At 37.7% G+C, this 17,868-nt stretch overlaps 1 protein-coding gene across 1 annotated transcript in view; it reads left to right on the top strand.

The window, feature by feature from the left end:
- PLD1 (phospholipase D1) overlaps positions 1-17,868 on the top strand; it is a 205,176-nt gene that overhangs the window by 113,267 nt on the left and 74,041 nt on the right. The window contains 5 exon segments of the mRNA XM_030328933.1: positions 3,487-3,568; positions 11,724-11,834; positions 13,958-14,158; positions 15,169-15,235; positions 15,238-15,381. Coding sequence (XP_030184793.1) covers positions 3,487-3,568; positions 11,724-11,834; positions 13,958-14,158; positions 15,169-15,235; positions 15,238-15,381 — 605 coding nt within the window.

Below are 17,868 nucleotides of genomic sequence, written 5' to 3'. Positions count from 1 at the left end.
ATGCTTGTAGGTTAAATAAAGAATGGTAAAGACTTAACTGCAGGGTATAGCATTACAAGTGGCCCCCAAACAGAAGGCCTCTGAGTTTATAATTAATGTGCACATCAAAAAATTTCAAGAATCTATGTTGTTTGGTATCTCTCACCTTCAGTGAACAAGCAGTGCATAGCAATGCACATTTCTACCTAAAACAGACCTTTTTTTTTTAATTTTTAATTTTTTAAAATTTTATTTTTTATTTTTTTAAATTTACATCCAAATTAGTTAGCATATAGTGCAACAATGATTTCAGGGGTAAATTCCTTAGTGCCCCTTACCCACATAGCCCATCCCCCCTCCCACACTCCTCCAGTAACCCTCTGTTTGTTCTTCATATTATGAATCTCTTATGTTTTGTCCCCCTCTCTTATTTTTGTCCCCCTCTCTGTCTCATTTTATGATTTTTGTCTTTGTCTGACTAATTTCACTTAGCATAATACCCTCCAATTCCATCCATATAGTTGCAAATGGCAAGCTTTCATTCTTTTGATTTCTGAGTCATACTCCATTGTATATATGCCACATCTTCTTTATCCACTCATCCATCAATGAGCATTTGGGCTCTTTCCATGCTTTGGCTATTGTTGAGTGCTGCTATAAACACAGGGGTGTGTGTGTCCCTTCGAAACAGCACACCTGTATCCCTTGGATAAAAGCCTAGTAGTGCAATTTCTGGGTCATAGGGTAGTTCTATTTCTAGCTTTTTGAGGAACCTCCATACTTTTCCAGAGTGGCTGCACGAGCTTGCATTCCCACCAACAATGCAAACGAGATCCTCTTTCTCCACATCCTCGCCAATATCTGTTGTTGCCTGAGTTGTTAATGTGAGCCATTCTGACAGGTGTAAGGTGGCATCTCATTGTGGTTTGATTTGTATTTCCCTGATGATGAGTGAGTTGAGCATTTTTTCATGTGTCGGTTGGCCATCTGGATGTCTTCTTTGGAGAAGTGTCTATTCATGTCTTTTGCCCATTTCTTCACCAGATTATTTGTTTTTTGGGTGTTGAGTTTGATAAATTCTTTATAGATTTTGGATACTAACCCTTTATCTGATATGTTGTTTGCAAATATCTTCTCCCATTCTGTCGGTTGCCTTTTAGTTTTGCTGATTGTTTCCTTCTCTGTGCAGAAGCTTTTATTTTGATGAGGTCCCAGTAGTTCATTTTGTTTTTGTTTCCCTTGCCTCCAGAGACGTGTTGAGTAAGAAGTTGCTGCAGCCAAGATCAAAGAGGTTTTTGCCTGCTTTCTCCATTTTGATGGTTCCTGTAACAGACCTCTTTTTAATTCATTTTAGATCCTTTGCTAGCAATTGCTGCATTTTTGTTTTTTTTGTTTGGACATAGATTGCCTCTGTGTTCCTTTCCTACACTAAATTAAGTACTGCACACACCCCACCATTTGTCTGTTTTCTTATTTATCTTACACAGTATGTATTTCCTTAGGGTATTTTATCTTTGGGGCTTATTTTTCTTTAACTGAATAAAATAGAGCATAAAAAGATTTTAAAAATATCTTTAGCTCCTTAGGCTAAATGCTCAGAGGCCTCTCTGGCAAGGCAGTACTCCAGCCTGGTACTCTCTAAGGCTTTAATCCTTGCAGTCTACTCCTGCTCCTCTAGGTCTAGCATTTCAGCAGATAAAGTTTCCTTTATTGTACATATTTTGTTCTGTTTTTCCTCGTCATAGAGTAGTTACATCATATATAGATTTAACTCAAACACTGACTTCAGATCTCACCCCATTTTTACATTGGAAAAAAAATGTCATCCATCAGCAAACCTGCCTTCTTCCCTGCTCAGAAAGCCCCAGGTCCTATGGACACTGCTCCTTGGTATAGAAAGTCAGTGTTTATGTTTATCAATTAGAATACTCTGGCTTGGATTAACAGAATTCTCAACTAAGGTGGTTTAAACAGTGAGGATTTATTGTATTGTTTAATGAGAAATCCAAAGTTAAGCAGTCCTAAAGTTGGCAAAATGGTCTAGTGATTTCAGGGTTCTGGTTTTCCCTTTAAAATTTCAATATGGCTATACCTGCCTAAGCATATATCCCCAAACAACATCTGTTGTACAGCTACTTTTCCTGGTGTGTGGGTGTTGTGTGGTGTGTGTGTGTATAAGAAAGAGAGATTGGGGCGCCTGGATGGCGCAGTCGGTTAGCGTCCAACTTCAGCCAGGTCACGATCTGCGGTCCGTGAGTTCAAGCCCCGCGTCAGGCTCTGGGCTGTGGCTCAGAGCCTGGAGCCTGTTTCCGATTCTGTGTCTCCCTCTCTCTCTGCCCCTCCCCCGTTCATGCTCTGTCTCTCTCTGTCCCAAAAATAAATAAACGTTGAAAAAAAAGAAAATTTTAAAATAAAACAAAAAAATAAAAAATAAAAATAAAAAAAAAGAAAGAGAGATCAAGAGAGAAAAACTTTCCCATTAAACCCATGCGTGCCTCCTCATATATCTCATTGTGGGAGGTAGACTCTGACTGAAAAAGAAGGTGGAAAATGGCTGTTGTCTGGGCAATCACCAGTATCTGCATATGCGTATATATTTTGCATGGTGAGTAAGAGAGAGAGAGAAATCATAGTGATTTTTTTTTTTTAATGGCTCAAGGCTGTTCCCAGGTAAAGTTATATGTGAACTCCTAGCAGAGCTTTCAATGACCCGCCACACTGGAGGAGGAGGATGGTGGCATTTGCGCTAAATTGCCTTTGCTTCCGATGGCACATCAGAATTTTATATTTTGTCTTTTGATTGGAGCATTTAGTCTATTTACATTCAGAGTGATTATTGAAAGTATGAATTTAGTGCCATTGTGTTACCTGTAAAGCTTGTGTTTCTGGTGATGTTCTCTGTTCCTTTCTAGTCTGTTGCTTTTGGTATTTCTTTCCCACTCAAAGAGTCTCCTTTAATATTTCTTGCAGGGCTGGTTTAGTGGTCATGAAGTCCTTTAGTTTTTGTTTGTCTGGGAAACTCTTTGTCTCAGTTTCCATTCTGAATGACAGCCTCGTTGGATAAAGAATCCTTGGCTGCCTATTTTTCCCATCTAGCACGTTGACTATTTCCTGCCATCCCTCTGACCTGACAGGTTTCTGTGGACAGATCTGCTGCAAGCCTGACCTATCTTCCCTTGTAAGTTAAGGACTTTTTCCCTTGCTGCTTTCAGGATTCTTTCCTTGTCTGTGCGTTTGTGAATTTGACTATATGATATGTCTAGGTGATGGCTGGCTTTTGTTGAATTTAATGGGGTTTCCTGTGCTTCTTGGGTTTTGATGCCGGTGATCTTCTCCAGAGTAGGGAAGTTTTCAGTTATGATTTGCTCAGAAACCTTCTTCCCCCCTTTCTCTCTCTTCTTCTTCTGGGACTCCTATGACATGCATGTTATTACATTTTAAGAAGTCACTGAGTTCTCTAAGTCTACCTTCTTTACTTTTTTAAAACTCTTGCTTTTGTGATTTCAGGTTGAGTCCAGAAATCTTCCTGAAACGCCCGGTGGTTGAAGGAAATCGTTGGAGGTTGGACTGCATTCTTAAACGAAAAGCAGTACGTATTCCAAACCTTGGCTGATGATGAAATACCTTTTTTTTCAAAGCCCTTCATATGTAAGCATACCTTTTTTCTTTAGAGTTTGATAAAAAGTGAAATATTTGTGGTTTTCAAGATTTGGTTTTTGGTTCTTTTTTCCTGTTACTCTTGACTGCATAAATATGTTAGCCTAATTCACAGCATGGATTATATCAGGAACTCTAAGTTTTGATTTTTAATCAGTTATAGGCAGTTAATTTTATAGGCAAAAAAACTGTAACAAGATTTTATCATTGAATAATAAAGGGTGAAATGAAATGAGCATTTTATTTTTATTCATTATTCTGCCATTTGATCAAAACACAAAGTCATTAGGAGAATGATTTCATTCAGTTGGGGCCAAGCTAATGTAGAAGAATATCAAAAAGAAGGGCAGTAAGAATTGGTGTTGCTTTGGTTCCAGTTTTGAGACAGTTCATGGTAAAAATGTGGAATAGTCTCCTCTCCAGTTGACCCTGTAGATGCTGGGTAAGCATTGAGTGTATTCTTTTTGGTATAAAAAGTAAGTAACTGAACAGTATAGGCTCATCAATGACTACTTTACATTCTTATTTCTAATGAATGTTTTTTTATAGTTGGCTCTCAACCAAGGTAAATTAAGTAAAATTAGAATAGATCTGGATTTGTTATTAATCATGTCCAAATTAGGAAGTGCCAGCTTTTTTTCTACTATTACTTGAAATTGTCTTAAGCTTTTTTATTCTATCATTTTTTAAATGTTTATTTTTTCATTTTGAGAGAGAGGAGAGAGTGTGTGAGTGAGAGAGAGTGAGTGCAAGTGGGTAAGCGCAGAGAGAGAGGGAGACACAGAATCCGAAGCAGGCTCCAGGCTCTGAGCCATCAGCACAGAGCCTGATGCGGGGCTCAGACTCACGAACCAGGAGATCATGACCTGAGCCGAAGTCAGACTCTTAACTGAGCCACGCAGGCACCCCTTTATTATTCTATCATTAAGCATTCTAACATAATTTGTAGATCCTGGGTAATTGGGTAAAAACAAGAATTTTTGTTTCTTATAGTTGTGACTCATTTCTTCTTTCCCATTCTCCACATTCTCTTATTGCTTTCCCCATTTACCCATCCTCCCTCTTTCAGTGTCTTTCCCCATGCCTTTAAGATTTCTAAAGATGATCCATAGATATAGTCAGACCTCACTAATACTGATGGAAAAGAAGTTGATAAGCTTTATTTCAGACACATGTTCTGCCAAACAGCATTAGACATGGCTAGTCTAATTCATTGCCTCAAAAGAATTCCATTCACAAAATGGGAAATTCTGTCTTCAAAAGCGTTATTTGTATGTTCATTAAATAAATAATTCAGCATAAAGTTACTGAGTGTCTTCTAGGAGCCAAGTACTACACTAATTACTAAAGATGCCATGAATGTGAGTAGGACTCCATCCCTGCCCATGGAAGGCTTGCTGAAGGACTCGTGTCCCAGGTTTAGTCCTAGCCTTATCAAACTTCCTTCCACATATTGAATGGGCTATAGCCTTCTCCACGTTTCTCTCCACGAAACAGCGTTTTTCCCATCTCTCCTCAAGATTCCATTTTAGTTAAGTTGTTCCAGTCTGGCCTAGCAATTGTCAACCATACTAGTAAATCCTCTCTTCATAGTATCCAACACTTTACTGTTGTAGGTTTCAATCAATATGTATTTGTTGAGTGCCTACTATGGGAAGCTCTGGTGGGGAAGTCCCTCACAATATGAGGAATTTAGGGCATTTAGGATGGGCAAAAAAATTTAAATGAAAGGAAGAAGTTTCTAGGTGTAGAAACTGTGGTGAGGAAACATTCCAGAGGCAGGAATTCCCAAGGCTTTGTCAGTCACAGTAAAGTGACAAGGCTAATTATAGCTGAGTGTTAGCGTAAGTACGATGAGGGATCAAGCTGGAAAGGCCATTGCAGCCAGATATGGAGGCTTGCGAGCCAAGTCAGTCGTTTGGACTTTATGGAAGAAAGTAGGAAGTGACTGGGGAAGGTTCGAGTCTGGTAGAGGAGTCTGGTGATCTGATCAAAATGGTGTATTAGGAAGGTGAGTCTGGCAATGGGAAGAAGTGGAAAGAACTCGGGTTCAATGAGCTAAATTCCAGCTGACTTGAGTGTGAGGTGCCTACAGGACATCTTAGTAAATTCCAGAAAGCTAGCAAATGCCTGAGCAGGGCTTAGGAGAAAGATTCTAAAGATCCTGCAGGCCTGGCCCTCCATGTTGTGTTAGCTCTCATATGTTTGTTTTCCCCTCAGGCTACTCTCTAGTTGAGTTTTCTATCACTAGTGTGGGCTTTCTTTGCTTTTATGGCCCATGAACCCTGGTGAGGTCCTAGGTGAACACCATGGCCAAGTAAATACTATTGCCTGATAATGGTGCTTCATTTCAATTCCATCTGCTTTGTGAAACTTGGAATTTTTAAACTGCACGTAATGATTTTAAAAATTTCCTAAGGAGGGGTACCTGGGTGGCTCAGTTGGTTGAGTATCCTACTTGATTTCAGCTCAGGTTATGATCCCAGGGTCATAAGATCGAGCCCTATATCAGTTTTTGAGCTGAGCATGGAGCCTTCTTGGGATTCTCTCTCTCCCTCTCCCTCTGGCCCTCTCTCCTGCTCTTGTGCTCGCTCTCTCTCTCTCTCTCAAAAAAACAACTTCCTAAGGAAATAGTAATATTATTAAATATTAATTTCTTAGTGGTGCATTTGGCAGAATTGCCCTTCCTTAATTTAGCTATACCATATTATTTTGGTCATAAATTTTAATACCCAGATCATTGTAAATTGTTATTTTCTATGCCTACAAACACTGTCTCACCTAAATTATTTAGCTTCTGAAAGCCACTACTTTCACAGAGTACTGGGTTGAAAAAATAACATTTATTCTTACATTAATGGATCCCAGAGATCCACAAGGTTGATTAAAATAAATTTTTTTCTTCTATCTCATTGTGTAGATTTGGGGGGAGGAATTTTGTGTCTCTGCCTCATAGCCAAGATACAGGCAAACATCTCTTACAATGGCTGTTTTTATGGAAGAAATACAGTATTTTGTTTCTCTAGTGATAGCCAAACTGGTAATTTCCTATTTCTTTTGCCTTTTGAATAACAGTGTTATCATTTAAAATAGCATAAGCCAACCTTGACTTAGAGGCTGATTATGGCTCAAGTCAGCATCCCAGGGTTTCCCACAGGTCTGCATGGACTGCCCCAAGAGTTGAAATAAAGTGCATCATAGTTATGGCAACTGTATTCGTGTACCCAATGTGTATATTTCAACCTTAGAAATGTGATGATTCTTTTCTTAAAATTTTTAGAGACATAGAATCCGAAGCAGGCTGTAGGCTCTGAGCTGTCAGCACAGAGCCCAACACAGGGTTCAAACTCACAAACGGTGAAATCATGACCTGAGCTGAAGCCAGACGATTAACTAACTGAACCACCCAGGCGCCCTAGGAACATGATATTTCTGATGGGACTTGCACTGAAAAAAATCTTCAAATGCAGCCACCTGGAGACCTACTGAAAAGGGTTTAGGTCCTCAGGGGTAATTTTGTTGTGAGGTAGTTTCTTTCTGTCCTGGACCACAAGCCACATTCTAGAGTTGCAATCAGTGATCATTTAGGAGGAAAAGATGTTCAGGTTTGTCAAATGAGATAATCATATCTCCACACAGGAAAACCAAACAGGATCTTATCAAAGTGGTGGGCTAGAAGGGCATGTGTGGGAAAGGAAAAATAGATCTTCAACCTTGAAGACTATGCTTCAAATAGAACTGGTTCAAAAAAAGAAAAAAAGACAGGAGCATTTGTGCTTTTTCACATTGCTTACATTGAATGGTGAGGATGTGATCTCCTGTCCTTTATTTTTCATTTTCCCCAAATATTGCACACTCTGCAGAAGTCCTTGACAAATGATAAAGTTGGTGATTATCCTGGGGATGCATAAGTTAAGCTGTCTCGAGGCAGGGGACAAACCTGGCTGCATTTAGAAAATATTTTGACCACAGTATTTTGAGTAATCAGAGAGAAAAAAATGGACTCAAAAAAGTCTCTTTGATTTCAACTATAAAATGTTTTTACTTTTTATTGTCTTCACATGTATTTTGTATATGTGAAGTTCCTAAAAATTCCTACTATGTATACTCTTATGTCTGCTCTACTTGATTCAAAACTAATTAGAAAAGAGGTCAGAACTTTCAACTTTTGAAACTCCGGTTTTACGAAGTTTATACTGTGTTTATAGTGTGACATGTGTTCCATTAACCTTTGGGTTACGTGACTTCAGCAGAGATGAGAAAGATGACATTGTGTAATCCCCTCCAGGCCATTCATTTTTCTACTTGGCCTATTAATACTTTACTTCCTCCTCTGTAATAAAAAGTAATTTCGCTAGGGTCATGAAAAGGTATTGGTAAAACATTGGATGCTTCAGATGTGTATTTCTTAAATTACAGAATTCACATCAGTCCTTTTTTCTTTTCTAATTTGGCTTTCATTTTGCACAGTTATTTCTCACATTTTGTGTAAGGCTGCACTATTATGACCAGGAAAATGCCTTCACTGTCAGGAAACATTTTTCCTTTGCCCTTTGTAGTTTAGGGTTTATGATAGTGTTGTAATACTGTGACCAAAAGAAGAGGAATTTATTACTTTATGATCACAGAAATCTTGTCACTAATTAACTGTTCATTCTGATACAGATATAAGTAAATAATTGTAAACCAGATTACCTAAAATGAACTGTTTTCTTACTTCCTTATTAGTCTTTTGTATATAAGCTAAAAAAGACTTAAAAGTCTCTACCCTATTTCCTTTGGAGTTAATTTATTTCAATGAGAAAAGACAAAATATAGAAGAAAATGTAAGGTATTAATAAATGGAGGGTAATAATATAATCCATTAGTGTTAACATCTCTATTATTTCAAAAATCCATTAGTTATGCAGGTCAGTAGAAAACTGTAAGAATCAGGCCAGGGTCTGGAACTAGAAGGTAGTATGCTAAGCAAAATTAGAGAAAGACAAATATCATATGACTTCAATATGATGACTTTAAGAGACAAAACAGATGAACATAGGGGAAGGGAAGCAAAAATAAGATAAAAACAGGGAGGGAGACAAAACATAAGAGACTCTTAAATTTGGAGAACAAACAGAGGATTACCGGAGGGGTTGTGGGAGGGGGGATGGGCTAAATGGGTAAGGGGCATAAAAGAATCTACTCGTAAAATCATTGTTGCCTATATACTAACTTGGATGTAAATTAAAAAATAAATTAATTAAAAAAAATAAATAAATAAATTAATAAGAAAAAAAAAAAAGAATCAGGCCAGGGTCTAAATTGCAACTACTATCCTTCAAGAATGGTAATTTCATAAGCTGAAGAAGCACAATTTCATTCATTTAAAATAAACGTGACGAAAGATGTCAGGTATAATGTTTTATAATTTGGGTTGCAATTTTGGGTTTTAGACTTTATACTATATCTTTAAATGGGAGGCTATTTTGTGTTACTGTTATTCAGTACCGAATCCTAAAATACCCAAATAGCAGAGTGTATATGAACACTAGAGGGAAAAATAATGTTCTAGTTTGCATTTAGAGCTCTCCACCAGTGGTTCATTGCAGAGCACTAAGTGACTGAACTCTTAGAAGCTAATCTGTTCATGTCTTGCCTACACTTTCACTTCCTTATTTCTTTAGCTGGTCTGTCCTTATGCACTTGGTTGCAGTAATAGTTGCATAATTTTAATTACTAGTAAGAAAATTCCAGAAGTCAGCTATTAACCAGAGAAATAGGATGACATATATTTTTTTTTATCCTATTTTTTTTTTTCAGGGTCAGAAAGCATTTTACTTTTCACATTCAAATTTAAATTTTAGTTAACATACTCTGCAATATTGGTTTCAGGAGTAGAATTTAGTGATTCTTCACTTACATACAATACCCAGTCTCATTACTACAGGTGCCTCCTTAATATCCATCGCCCATTTGACTTTCCTTAATGCAGCTCAGAACATAGATTTAAGTATATTCCTCCAAAAATGTATGCACTTTTCAGATGTTACACCAAGAAATATAGAGTGTTAGTTTTGAAATTTTTTTGAATGCTTATTTATTTGAGAGAGAGAGAGAGAGAGAGAGAGAGAGAGAGAGAGAGAGAGAACAAGCGGGGGAGGGGCAAAGAGAGAGACAGAGACCCAGATTCCAAAGCAGGCTCCAGGCTCTGAGCTGTCAGCAGAGCCTGATGTCGGGCTCGAACTCACAAGCCATGAGACCATGATCTGAGCCAAAGTCAGATGCTTCTCCCACTGAGTTACTCAGGCACACGAGAGTGTTAGTATTTTGAAGGGATATGTTCTTATAAGGATTTAATGGCCAAAACATGCTTCTTAATATTGGCCAGACCAATATTGGGGAACTATATGTATATATATTTGGTGTACTCCAAGATTTTGTACCCTGGCAACTTAAAAATATTAACTCCTATGATACTTCATATTTTTATAGTGTTGCAAAAATAACCAATTCTTATAAATTAGTTGCGTTCGACCCAGTTGGCTTCTTAAATTAATGACTCAAATTCCCATTATGAAGTATATCTAATTACCATGGATTGTTAATTTAACTTGTAATTAAATTACTCTTTGTCACTATAGTTTATTTCATATGCCAGTATCTCGAATGCTTTATAAAGTACTGTACTGTGTACAAGTTCTTGCCTTTATCTCTAGGATTTAAATGCCTAGGTGTAGATACATTATCCAATATGTATGCAGTATGCTTCAAAATGGCGTCAGAGCTGCTGGATATAGAGAATGCAAATTCAAATGTTGCAGACTGCACAGCAGTACTGAGGATGCAACCTAAAAGTAAAAGGCCATATAAGAAGTGGGGGTAAATAAGATAAGAGTTTCCTGGAGGAATACATTCTTAACTGTATGTTGGTGAGGGGACTGTGTGACTAGACAGGGAGAAGAGGAAGGACATTCAGGTGTGGGGCAATTTAGCTAAACCTTATCACTATCCAAACTAGAGGAGAAAATACTATTTTTTTTTATACTACCAGCTATTAGACATTGTCTTTTTTTTTTAGAATATTGCATTTATTTGTTTATTATAAAGTGATTTATTTATTTTTGAGAGAGAGCGACAGAACATGAGTGAGGGAGGGACAGAGAGAGAGGGAGACACAGAATTCAAAGCAGGCTCCGGGCTCTGAGCTGTCAGCACAGAGCCTAATGCAGGGCTTAACCTGCGAACTGCAAGATCATGACCTGAGCAGAAGTTGGGCACTTAACCAACTGAACCACCCAGGCACCCGACATTGTCTTTTGATAGTTAATATTAATAAAATATTGTAACATAGCATGTTCAAGTTTATCAGGCACTTTTGATTTAATTTGACCTTCACAATGGCCTTATTTGTCTTCTTTTAAGTCCAAGGTCTAAGGTTGAATCAATGTTAATTTTGTGCTGCTGCTAAATCTCAGGGATTTTTTGAACATTAGAGAAACTTCCAAAGAAGTCATGTCACAATAGACATTAATGATGTAACTGTGAGTTCCAAATGTGAATCACTATATTCATCTTTGAAGATAAAGAAATGTTTTTTTTTTTTTTTTTACTTAAGTAATTTTTAATAAAGAAAATTCTATTAAAATACTCCAGAAACATTTAAGGGATATTTAGTGTGATTTATTGCCATCAGAGTTTTTTGTCACTGCCATTTTAACTAATGGAAGTGTAATAAAACAAACCAAAAACCCTAATCCTGCAACCTGAATCAGGCCAACACTTTCCTTAATGTTGTGTAAGTGTTTGAAAATGTTCACCGGTATAAGACCATCACTTTTTGCTGGTAAGTTTACCATTTCAGCCTTTCAAATATTGACACTCTGTCTTGGTATGACAAGTCCTAAGAATGGAAGGGAGATACATTTTTGTTATATTTGTATCTTAGTATATACTTATGTTTCACCTTCTCGTATTGCATTTTTCATTAAATATCTTATTATACTTGTTTATAGAAGAAACTTATAATACACAGGCAAGAAAAGACAAGAAAAGCATAACCTACTTTCAGAAATTCTCATTCCTCCTTGTGTTCTCTCTTGTGACAGCAAGAGGGGGTGAGAATCTTCATAATGCTCTACAAAGAGGTGGAACTCGCTCTTGGAATCAACAGTGAATACAGCAAGAGGACTTTAATGCGTCTACACCCCAACATAAAGGTAATAGGTTCATCCTTCTGACCAACCTTTCTTCTGTATTATTCTGTAGTCTTTCAGGTGTGCTTTGCTTTGAGCAGTGGTAATTTGTAGAATTCCCTAATGTACATTTTGAGTGAATAGCATTGGATCCTTCTCAGAAATAAAACAAAAATACTTTCTTATACTTCTGATATCGATGGGGTCAGCAGAGTTCACATTTCTGTTTCTCCTAACCCGATAATTTAGCCAAGAACACCCCTTCTACAATTGTTTCAATACTCAGGAGCCTTCGTCAAGTTCCCTTGCTCCTCGTTGAGATTATCCTGGAATGTCTTAGATGTGGTCTCCCTGTGATGTCCCTTGAATGTTCATAGCAACAGAGAGCTCATCTAGGATTTAAAAAGCTTTTTCTTAATAGTGTGTTATATACAAAACTAATTAAATAAATAAATACAATAAGCAATAAAAAAGAGCAGTTTGATATTTACTAAAGACTGAAAAAGCTATCAATAATTATTGCCAAGTCATTGAGATACACCAAGACATATGAATTAATAAATCTCCAGCAGGCTTACAGTATATAACAATTATGTGTTTTTATTTGGCTAAAAGAAGATGTTCCATGTAAATACTAATCAAAAGAGAGCAGCAGTGGCTATACTAGTATCAGATGATATTATAATAGAAAAAGTTTATAATATATAAGGAAGGACATTATATATTATTAAAAGTTTTAGTGTAGCAAAAAGATACAGCAATTGTAAACATGTACATACCTGATAATGACTATCAAATATATAAAGCAAACACCGACAGAATTGAAGGACCAAATAGACAATTGTACAATCAATTGTATAATAGTTGGACACTTTAATATCCCCATCTCAATAATGATTTGTATATAATACAGTGGAGTATATTTAAGTCTTAAAAAGAGATGAAATTCTGATGTATGCTAAAACATAGGTGAACCTTGAACACCTTATTCTAGATGAAATAAGCCAATCACAAAAAGGCAAATAGTAAGATACTTAGTCAAATTCATAGAGACATAGAATGGTGTTTGCCAGGGGTTACAGGGAGGAGGGAATGGGAAGTTATTGTTCATTGGGTACAGCGTTCCAGTTTTGCAAAATGAAGCGTTCTGGAGATACATAATGGTGATGATTGAACAATATGAATGTATGTAATGCCACTGAACTGTCCATTTAAAAATGGTCAAAATGGTAAATTTTGTGTTACGTGTATTTTACTACACACAACAAGTGTAGGTTACTAGGAACTTTAGTAGTCTCCAAAGTTTTTGGAATGCTTTACTTAAAGATATACAAAAATAGGATAGGTCAGTCTGGGATCATCTAAAGAGACTTCTCTTTAGGGGTGCCTGGGTGGCTCAGTCAGTTAAGCCTCCAACTTCAGCTCAGAACAGTTCGTGAGTTCGAGCTCTGCGTCAGGCGCTGTGCTGACAGCTCAGAGCCTGGAGCCTGCTTTGGGTTCTCTGTCTCCCTCGCTCTCTGCCCCTCTCCCACTTGCACTCTGTCTCTCTGTGTCTCTCAAAAAATAAATGAGCGTTAATTAAAAAAAAATAAAGAGAATTCTCTTTGAAAGCTGGAGAATAATAACTCCTCAAATCAAACTCCTTTCAAATCAAGAGCTGCCAAAGTATGTATATCCCTATATCCGTATGCTTGCAACTTCAACTCAGTGGCTGCCAAAATATCAATATACCTATTAAAAATTTTCTCAGAGGTAGATGTGGTTAAACATTTTCAGAGTTTTTTGTTGTTTTTAAAATAAGATCAGGTATAGCATAAGCCTTTTAGGTGGAAAAAAGGAATCAGCTCTTACATTACAAAAGGTATTACAGCTTTTACTGAAACATGTGACCACATTTCTAGTTAAATGGCAGCTTCCCCCAAATGTGGTATGGGGCAGGGCTGGTGGGGAGGCTTAAAAAAGTAGCCAGGAATCTTCCTCTTGTAAACACTGAGAATGAAATTAGAAGTTTGGTGTATACAGAGCATATTCTGGTATTTGAATTATAGAAAATGCGATTCAGGGGATAAAACATGTATTTTATTGTAACATGAAGAACTTTTTAAAAAAGTGCGTTACTCGTGGGTTTTTTTCTTTTCCCTCCCAAGGTGATGAGGCACCCAGATCATGTATCATCCAGCGTGTATCTGTGGGCTCATCATGAGAAAGTTGTTGTCATCGACCAGTCAGTGGCCTTTGTGGGTGGGATCGACCTGGCCTATGGAAGGTGGGATGACAACGAACACAGACTCACGGACGTGGGCAGCGTGAAGCGTGTCACTGCAGGACCATCTCTGAGTTCCTTCACAGTAAGTAAATCTCACCTTTATGGAACTGCATAGAAGGGACATGATTTGTATAAGTATGTGTTAATAGCATGACTGATTGATTGGTTCACTGGGGGGCAGCATATTCCTGGATGGACAGACCTGGTTTCAAAGACCACCTAGCAAGTCTGTAACTTTGCATCTCCTAATCTCTTCCTTCTCTTGTAAGAGAAAACAGATCCAACAGAGCATTTGCCAGCTCATAATTAACTCCTGTTTTCCATTTGAACAAAAGATTCATTTCCTATTTGGAAAAAAAATGTTCATAAACAAAATGTGCATCAGTTGAGCTTTAAGTTAAATAAGCAGCCTTACTACAAGTACCTGCAAAGGTTTTTGAATCTTCCTACTAAAAACATGCAAAAATAGGATACGTCAGTCTGGAGTCATGGAGGGACTTCTTTTTGAAAGCAGGAGTTTAATAACTTCTCAAAGTACCTTTTAAATCAAGCGCTGCCAAATACCCATATGGCCATATCCATAACAGTGCTTAGTGGTTTAACTCTAATGGTTGCCAGAATATCAATACACTCATTAAAAATTTTTGATGGTCTCCATTTTATCTTGCTGCTGTATATGCTGGTGACTTTTCTGGAAAAAATAGAGATTTAGTGAATAAGTAGCAAGAAAAACGGTTGACAGAAAAAGCACTATTCACATTTATCGGAGGGAAGCAATTCAGTAGCTCAATGGTGAATATAGCTCATGTAATTGTATTGACATAAAAAGGTTAACTGGTATGAAATTTCAAGAATTTAATCTACTGCAGGGGGATGTACAATGGAACGCCTGGTATTCCTTGCCAGTATTTAAGCAGCTCACAAGAATTCTCCACTGCCCTGTGGCTGGACCTCACACATCGTTGTGTGTCTATTAGACCATCATGTGTGAACTTTACACGTCAGCTCAACTAGAATTAAAGGGTCACATTGCAGCATATCCTATGAGGTATCTTTTTTCTTTCTTTCTTTCTTTTTTAATAACTCTCTCAGGCTGAAACAACAGAGTCCATGGAATCCTTAAGCCTTCAAGATAAAAACAAAGCTAGTAATAATCCGCCACCCTGAGGAGCGTTGATGATATGGATTCAAAACTGAAAGGAGTAGGAAAATCCAGAAAGTTCTCGAAATTTAGCCTCTACAGACATCTCCACAGGCACCACCTGCACGATGCAGACAGCATCAGCAGCATCGACAGTGCCTCCAGTAAGTCTTCGTCTTTGCTAGAATTTATCTTGATGATGTTCTGTTCTTCACAGCCGGACACTGTGGACCAGGTTTTAAACCTGTCTTTCTGTAATGGAGTAGTAGTATGAGTAATGCTGAAGGTGGCTATCACCTATTCAATATCATGCCATTTTGTGGCTTTGTTTGCCTCATTTTAGAACAGAGTTATTGTTGTAGTCACACAAGTAGTTGTGACAACCACAATTCATACTTCTGATAGTAGCAGGATGTCTAAGCATTTCTAAAATAATGCCAAGTTATAAAGAAAAAAAGAAAAGTATAAGCATCCTTAACTTCTCATAGAAGAGATTTCCTGTCTCTTCCTAGCCAGAAATATATGAAGTTTTATCTTCAAACACTAGATTTTCTACATCTTGTAAATTTACTGTTCTTTTCAAATTTGTCTTAAAGCTCTACAGTTTTCTGTAGCACAGAATTGTGACTGGTTTTATAGCCTTGCCTAGTTTTAAAATGATCGAGCCTGCTTTTCAGGGTAGCAAATTTGATATATATCTATTTCTTTGTTTAAAAAAAAAAAAGAACTCTCAACTTTCTCCAGGTTATTGTAATCACTGTAGAAGTCGTCAGAATTTAATCCATGGTTTAAAACCCCACCTGAAACTCTTTCACTCTTCCAGTAAGTCTGAGCAGGGACTCACTAGACCTAATGTTGGTAAGTGATGTGTGAAGCCGCAGAATGTCCTTAGGCTTCAGCTTTTGCTGCATGAGCAGAGTGAGTGTGTTTCTGGATTGGCTTTCTGTTTGCACAGTTTTTACGCCACATGTATTATTTGAAATTGTTACCTGAGAGCTTTTGTAAGAACTAGGTATTTGAATAAATAGGGCCTAAAATGTGGTGGTGGGATGAAGAGGAATTTGGCAACGGATCAGAGGACAAGTAAAGGGACAAGTAATGTTCGTAATGAATGGCAACCATAGTAAAATCATAAGCTAGAGCTTATTGTGTGCAGACTTCCTGTTACTACCCTAAGCACTGGTGGTGCTCGGCCGTAATAGTGTTACAGATTGACTCCCTTTTACAGATGAGGAAACTCAGGGTTAGAGATCAAAAGTAACCTGCACAATGCTGTTCCAGTTTATCAGCCTTCCAGAGCTCATAATTCAGATTTGTGATTTAGCAAAAATGCAGATTACTACATCATGAGGTTTTGGCTGGATTCCGAGGCCACGATTCTAGGGGACTACTTAGAAGACTTAGCTAGAGCCCAGCTACCATGGCTGGATATGAGTCACTCACTTGTGGATCTGGTGTTGCTCAGGGGCTCTGAGGGGGTATGCCAAGCAGGTGGGCCCTGGATACTCCGTCTCTATTGGGTACTGCTTCAACCAGAAAAATTCTGGAGGGGTGATATAGGGTGCTGGTGGGGTGTGGAGATCGACAGAGATAGAGAGAGAGAGACACACAACACAGAGAGAGACAGAGAGAGAGACACACACACAGAGAGAGACAGAGAGAGACACCAACACAACACAGAGACACACGAGAACACACAGAGATACACAGAGACACACAGAACACACATATAGACACAGACACAAGAGACACAGATAACACACGAGACACATAGACACATATACACATATATACACATATACACACACAGAAACATAGATCACACACACATACACATAGATCACACACACACACATAGATCACACACACACACATACACATACACACAACATAACATATATACACATATATACACACTATATACACATATAACATATATACATACATATATATACATATATATATATGTATATATATATAAAAGCTCCATGTGAATTTGTGTTGGAAAAAAAAAAGCAAGGTTCTGCTATTAATGAAAGGAGTTTAAAGAGCACAGCTCTACATTTAAATTATGTAATGATTTAAACATAGTGTCTCATAGGACTTGAAACCTGATTTAAGCACAAAGTACTCTTCATAAGAAATCTGAAACTGAATATTGGCTTGAGTTAATAACTTCCTTTCCTGAGGCTACAAACTGGGTTAGCTTCTTAGTTCAAATCAGTTTTACTTGAACGCAAAAGACCACGATGACCTGGGCTCCTAGTGAACCTTACTGGCTGTGGACAGAAATTAGCGTGGAGCCATGTGCAAGATCACTATGGTTAATTAGATAATGCACTAACAGGAGGATCCAAAGAGGGCTCTGTGCTGAGAACAAAGAGCTCAGTGTGGGGCTCCATCTCAAGAACCTTGAGATTGTGACTTGAGCTGAGGTCAGAAGCTTAACTGATTGAGTCACCCAGGTGCCCTGGTAGATGTTATATCTTAGGACACATATGTGGGAAGTGCCAAAAGTGTTTATTTCATCATGTCAGATGTAGGTGTGGAATGAGGTAGATGCATAAAGGTCTATAATTTCTTATTCAAAATTCTAGGGGTCAGATGTGCTTCAGAAATTAGAAGATTGCAGATTTAGAAAGGTAATGCAT

Source organism: Lynx canadensis, chromosome C2, assembly GCF_007474595.2.
Source record: "Lynx canadensis isolate LIC74 chromosome C2, mLynCan4.pri.v2, whole genome shotgun sequence".
NCBI lineage: Eukaryota > Metazoa > Chordata > Mammalia > Carnivora > Felidae > Lynx > Lynx canadensis.
The sequence above is the reverse complement of the archived record's forward strand: the minus strand, read 5'-3'. Positions and strand labels throughout refer to the sequence as shown.